Below are 6,669 nucleotides of genomic sequence, written 5' to 3' on the forward strand. Positions count from 1 at the left end.
TCAGCCTTCTCACTGTTCCCCGAAGGGGGGTAGCCTTCTCGGTGTGCCAGTAAAGACGCTAGGCCCCAAAGGAGAGTGGATTTGAGGGCGGTCCCACATCAATTGGAGGAAGGAAATAGTGCTAGCGAGAACGCTGGGTCTCAAAGGTGGTGGATTGTGATGTCGGGAATTGGTTGGGGAGGAGAACAAACCACCATTTATAAGGGTGTGGAAACCTTGCACTGGTAACGCGTTTTAAAACCTTGAGAGGAAGCTCGAAAGGGAAAACCCAAAGAGGACAATATGTATTAACGGTGGATCTGTGCCGTTATAGATAGGTAACATAAAAATTCGCGAATTTTTAAAGGTAAAAAAGAAAACGGGAGAATCTTGATCTTAGATAGTATAACTGTATAAGGTAAAAAAGACAGGATCGTTCACTTGTATATGAATTTGACTTCGACTATTGATATCTTCGATATTCCTCTTCATCTCGAGTGACATGATCATGATCTTGTCGCCTGATCGAAATTTTTGGAAGATGAAAAGAAGTCAGAATTGGAAAGCTTTCACAGGAAGATTTGAAAGAGTCTCTAATGGCTTCCTCTGCAATTTTCTTTCCCCAGTTCCTTAAATCCTCCGTTTTCCCCCAACCTTCATCATCAGCACACACCACAATCCGTTTGATTCTCTCCATCACACAAAATGCTCTGCTCCAAATCCCCCAAAGTCCACCGCACCTCCACCGCCGCTACCACCGCTGCCGTTGAACCAGTTCTCAATAACGAAGATCTCTTACTCGAGATCCTTATTCGTTTACCTATCCGATCCCTTCTAACATTCAAATCCGTCTCCAAACGATGGCTTGCCCTAATTTCCAATCCCAGCTTCTCTCGCCGTCGAAGCATTTCTAATCCGCCCATTCCTTCAGGTATCTTCCTCGCCCGTCCCTACCCCGATTCCCTAGCATTCGATTTCGTCAATTTGAGTGCAAATCCGTCTAGGGCACCGTTCGAATCTCTTAATTTCACCGATCAAGAATACGGAATTGTAATCAACCAATCCTGTAATGGCTTGTTGTTGTGCAGTAGTAGTTATGGAAACGAATCGAAAAGAGATTATTACGTTCACAATCCAACCACGAAGCATTTCACGACGCTTCCCAAGCTTCAAGCGCGAAAAATTTTCGGTCTCAATTTAGCATTCGATCCTTTGCGATCGTCAGATTACAAAGTAATTTGCGTTCGAAACTCCGATTCCTTCAAGAACAACTACGAAATCGAAATTTATTCCTCCAGATCTGGCCCCTGGAGGCCCTGCCAAGGCGTATTTTCGGCTCCATCAAGCATGAGATTCGATTCCGGAGTGTACTGGAACAGCGCTGTTCATTGGATCGACGCTTGGGAGAACTGCTTGTACTTCGATTTACGTGAAGAAAAACTCCATGAATTGCCGATGCCTCGAGTTCCCGAGGGTTGGGAAGAGAGAAGAGTGGAGTATTTTGGGAGTTGCGGTGGAAATCTTCATCTGATTGAAAATTACGAACCTCAAGATTTGGTGTTCAATGTTTACGAAATGAAAGATGATCATTCTGGATGGTTTGTGAAGTATCGTGTTGATCTTCGTTGCGTTTCTGTTGCATTTCCAGAGATTGTTCCGTCTGAAGAGAACTTGGAATTTGGTTTCATTCCGAAGTTTTCGGTGATCGCCATTGTTGATGGAACTGAGGTGGGCGAAGAATCATATGTTGTTCTGCAGATTTTTGAGAAAATTGTGAGAGTGAATGTTGAGAGTGGAAGATTTGAGAGTTTGGTGGAGAGTGATAATGGTGGCGGAATATCACAAGTCAATGGTTTTTTTGGACAGGTTGAAGCATATTTGTACATAGAAAGTCTTGTGTGTGTTTAAGTTGGACTCCGAAAATCTTTTCCACCAAAATAAAATTAGTTAAAATGGTGACCCGAACCATATAAATACTGTTTACAATTCGATCCTATGTTTTTGGGTCGGGTCAGACTATGTTTTTGGGTCGGGTCAGACTGTCGGATCATTTTTTTAAAAAAATATTTTAAATAATTCGATTAATTTACAAATTAAAACACACTATCGTCTTCTAACAATTGTTAGAAGATATTGTCAATCTGATCGTAACTTGTGGGGAAAATATCAATTATAATTATCATTTTGAGACGGTGAATTGTGAGATTAACAATTGTTAGAAGATATTGTTAATCTGATCGTAATTTGTGGGGAAAATATCAATTATCATTTTGAGACGGTGAATTGTGAGATTCTATATCGGTTGTAGAGGAGAACGAAACATTCTTTATTTATAAAGGTGTGGAGATCTCTTGTAACAAAGGCATCTTAAAAACTTTGATCTACCTAATTACAAGTCCGCTATAAATATTAAATATTTTTAATCTTTTGAAGAGTAGGGTTGACTTGACAAAACATGATGTCAACCTACAACAATTCTATTTTTGGGTTGACAGACAAAACATAATGTCAACCTACAAACTAAACTAATTTTTTTTTATTTTCTAAAATTAGAAAAAAATAAATAAAATAAAAATAAATAAATATATATATATATATAACCCAACTCAAATTTTATGGTTTGGATGGGATAGTTTGGGTGAAACTAGTTACTAAAATTCTACCAAAATTTTAGAATTATTGATTTTTTTTAGTTTTTTTTTTCTAATTTTATCTTGTTATTAAATATTATTTTATCCTTTGTTATTAAAATTCATAATATTTACCCTATGTTTTTTTTTTCATAAAAAAAATTAATGTTATTGGACGATGTAGACACATCAAACAATTACACCAAATAAAACAATAATATAAGATTTTTTAAATTTTTTTTAAAATTTATATTACTTTTTTTACTTTTGGGTAGAATTTGGACTATTCAATTAAAAAAAAAAAAAATCACATGGTTATTTGGATATTAAATATTTAAGATTTAAATATAGAAGGATNAGACTATTCAATTAAAAAAAAAAATCACATGTTATTTGGATATTAAATATTTAAGATTTAAATATAGAAGGATAAACAAATATGGTACATAATTAATATTTAGGTATTTTGAAGAAAATAATATTTGAAAATTAAATGTATTTACTTCTTTATATATGAAAACCAAAATTAAACGATCAAATATAACATTAATACTTTTAAATGTTATATACATATATAAAGAAATAACATTTTAATTCTTTTTAAAATATAATAATAATACATAATTATTTAAAAAACAGCGAATTAAAACTTACTATTAAATTTATTTGCATCTCTATATTTATTGCCACCCATTAATTTTAACCTTTTTATTCTCAAACATTTCCCAAAAAAAAAAAAAAAAATCTGAAACATTTAATTTCATAAAATTAAAAAATTTATCCATATTCGGGAGTAAATTAAAAATAATTTATCAACCAAATTAATAAATAAATAACATGAAATTATCTAATAAACACAAACAAAAATCTAATATATATATATAATTCCTAAATTCAATCATAAAAATATATTAATCAATCAATTTTCAATCTATATAAAAAATAATTAAAATGTTTGAGAAGAATTTTGTATTTTTTTTAATTCAATAATATGCTGAAATAAATATTCAAACTTTTAATTCGATTGATATATGTAATTTATCAAACCCACTAAATATAAAATTAAAATATTATTTTGATCTCTATATTCGTTAAATTCAGTAATGGTATATTTAATAAATTTTAAATATAATAATTCGACGATAATTAACCATCTTATTTAATATTTAAAGTTTAATGGAAAATTAATATTTATTAGAAATTAGAGAAAAAAAAATTATTTAAAACTTTCTTACTAATTAAATTAATGTGTTATTATTAAAAATAATAATAATAATAATTTAGCATTTATTAATTTCCTGGTTTAGGTATTGATTATATTTTATTTGCCATGAAATATGATTGGAAAATTAATTAAACAAAATATAAGAGAAAAAAAGGAAATTGAAGGTTGAAATTTCCTGGGAAGGAAGCCATGGAGGAGGATGAACTTGCCTATTAAACAGAGATTCCAATTTCCATTTCAGAATTCAGGTAAATTCATCATCGTCTTCGCTTAATCCTCAAGGCAAGTTCCCTTCATCCATCCCTCTCCTCCTCTTCATCAATCCACCTTGAAGGAGAGGAAGAGAGGTTACTCATGTTCAACTCAGGAATCCCATTTCGCCCAATCAACGAAGAATAACCCTCTTCGTGGATTTCCAGAATATTCCCTTCAAGATCTCATATACCATTTCTGATTTCGCTGATCTTTGTGTATTTATTCGCTTGATCCGTCCCTGTTCCTCTAAGGATGACTTTTCTTCGATTCTTCTGTTTCTTTTGCCTGATTTCTCTAGCTTTTGCTCATGAAGCTTTCGATTCTCATCTCCTTTTGAAACCGCTTGTTCTTGAGGCTCCTGAGAGTGGTGAGAATCGGTTGAAGGAAGTGGATGGAGAAATTAGGTTAAGGTGCGATAGTTGGAGATTCAATGTGGAGGCTAATAATTTGAATCCGTGGAGAACGATTCCGAAAAATTGTACTGAATATGTGAAACAGTACGTAACGGGTCGAGCGTATCAACTTGAACTCAAAATTGCTTCGAATGAGGCAGGGATTTTTGCCAAGAGTGTGAAATTGGTCGGCGATGGAAAGGATGTCTGGATTTTCGACATAGACGAGACCTTGCTCTCTAATCTTCCTTACTACACGGAACATGGTTATGGGTATCATTCTATTGGCTCTGTTCTGGATTCTGTATTTTGCTTCTTTTAGAATTACTTTGAATCTTGAAGAATCGGCTACTGTATTGACTTGTTTAGCTACTGTTAGGACCTTCTGAACTTCTGTGTTCATATATTTTTATGCATAATATTGAGGTAGATGAGAAAATTGCTTATTTACAAATTTTACATGCATCTTTTGGGCTGTTTTCGTTTAGTTCTGAATTGAAAAGGTTCNGCCTTCTAAACTTCTGTGTTCATATATTTTTATGCATAATATTGAGGTCGATGAGAAAATTGCTTATTTACAAATTTTACATGGATCTTTTGGGCTGTTTTCGTTTAGTTCTGAATTGAAAAGGTTCTAATTGGGTCACGTAGTTCAAATAAAATGAACATGTTCTTGTCTTCTCATCGTTACAACAATTGACTAAATGATGATATGACATGTTTTAAACGATGTTTGATAGATTCGAGCTCGGAGGGCTCGGATAGCTTCAAGAATTGGTTATATTTATCTGGATATCTATTAAAGTTGGCTTGTTTTGGCAAATTCACAGCTCGGAGGGCTTTAAAGCTGATGAGTTTGATAGCTGGGTCCAGATGGGTATGGCACCTGCTATTCAACCCAGTTTAGAACTCTATAAAGAGCTTTTGGATCTAGGATTCAAGGTGGTTTTGCTTACTGGAAGGAGTGAGTATCAGAGGGAAGCAACAACGCAGAATTTGATAAATGCAGGGTTTAATGATTGGGATAGGCTCATATTGAGGTTAGTATGGTTCTGTTCATCAGTTAGCTTGATGATCTTATGATTCAATGCAATATGTTTGATGCTTCCTCTGTTATTGTTGATATCAAATATGGTATGGTACTTGCATTGAGCAAGTTTAAGGCAATAACTAGTGAAACAACTGATCTAGATAGAAAACAAAGTTTGTAGATGTGCACCGACAGCCTTGAAACCAGCATTGTTTCTTATTCTTTTGTGTGTTTAATTGTTTACTTACTTTATGTGATCCCATATCGGTTGGAGAGGAAAACGAAACATTCTNTGGTACTTGCATTGAGCAAGTTTAAGGCAATAACTAGTGAAACAACTGATCTAGATAGAAAACAAAGTTTGTAGATGTGCACCGACAGCCTTGAAACCAGCATTGTTTCTTATTCTTTTGTGTGTTTAATTGTTTAGTTACCTTATGTGATCCCATATCGGTTGGAGAGGAAAACGAAACATTCTTTGTAAGGGTGTGAAAACTTCTCCCTAGCAGATGCGTTTTAAAATTGTGAGTCTGACGACGATATGTAACGGGCCAAAGCGGATAATATCTTTTAGCCGTGGGCTTGGGTTGTTACAAATGGTATCAAAGCCAGACACCGGGCGATGTGCCAGCGAGGATGCTGGCCCTCCAAGGGGGTGGATTGTGAGATCACACGTCGGTTGTAGAGGAGAACGAAACATTCCTTATTTATAAGGATGTGGAAACCTCTCCCTAGAAGGTGTGTTTTAAAATCGTGAGACTGACGGCGTTACGTAACGGGCCAAAGCAGATAATATCTTCTAGTGGTAGGTTTGGGCTGTTACAAATGGTATTAGAGCCAGACACCAGCTGGTGTGCCAGTGAGAACGCTTGCCCCTAAGGGGGGTGGGTTGTGAGATCCCACATCGGCAGGAGAGAGAAATGAAGCATTCCTTACAAGAGTGTAGAAACCTCTCCCTAATAGACGCATTTTAAAACCGTGAGGCCGACGGCTATATGTAATGGGCCAAAACGGATAATATCTTCTAGCGGTGGGCTTGAGGTATTACAGGCTTTCATTTTGGTTCGTAATCATCATCTTACCCAAATGTTTCTGATCCTGTTCAGGAGAGATGATGACCACGGGAAGCCAGCAGTACTTTACAAATCTGAGAAGCGG

The 6,669-nt window shown here is 34.9% G+C and overlaps 2 protein-coding genes across 2 annotated transcripts; both read left to right on the plus strand.

Moving 5' to 3' along the window:
* Window positions 1–280: 280 nt before the first annotated feature.
* Window positions 281–1,962, plus strand: LOC111808219 (F-box protein At5g07610). The gene has a single exon (XM_023694066.1). It carries the CDS (start codon window positions 685–687, stop codon window positions 1,885–1,887), a length of 1,203 nt encoding a protein of 400 aa, XP_023549834.1. The 5' UTR covers window positions 281–684; the 3' UTR covers window positions 1,888–1,962.
* Window positions 1,963–3,968: 2,006 nt separating this feature from the next.
* On the plus strand, window positions 3,969–6,669 carry LOC111808503 (acid phosphatase 1-like; the record flags this gene model as incomplete). Its single annotated transcript, XM_023694517.1, is given in 3 exon segments — window positions 3,969–4,754; window positions 5,312–5,521; window positions 6,618–6,669. Coding segments are annotated over 3 exon segments (675 nt in total), but the record flags the coding sequence as incomplete, so codon positions are not given.

The sequence above is a fragment of the Cucurbita pepo genome, chromosome LG13 (genome assembly GCF_002806865.2).
Source record: "Cucurbita pepo subsp. pepo cultivar mu-cu-16 chromosome LG13, ASM280686v2, whole genome shotgun sequence".
NCBI classification, from domain to species: Eukaryota; Viridiplantae; Streptophyta; class Magnoliopsida; order Cucurbitales; family Cucurbitaceae; genus Cucurbita; species Cucurbita pepo.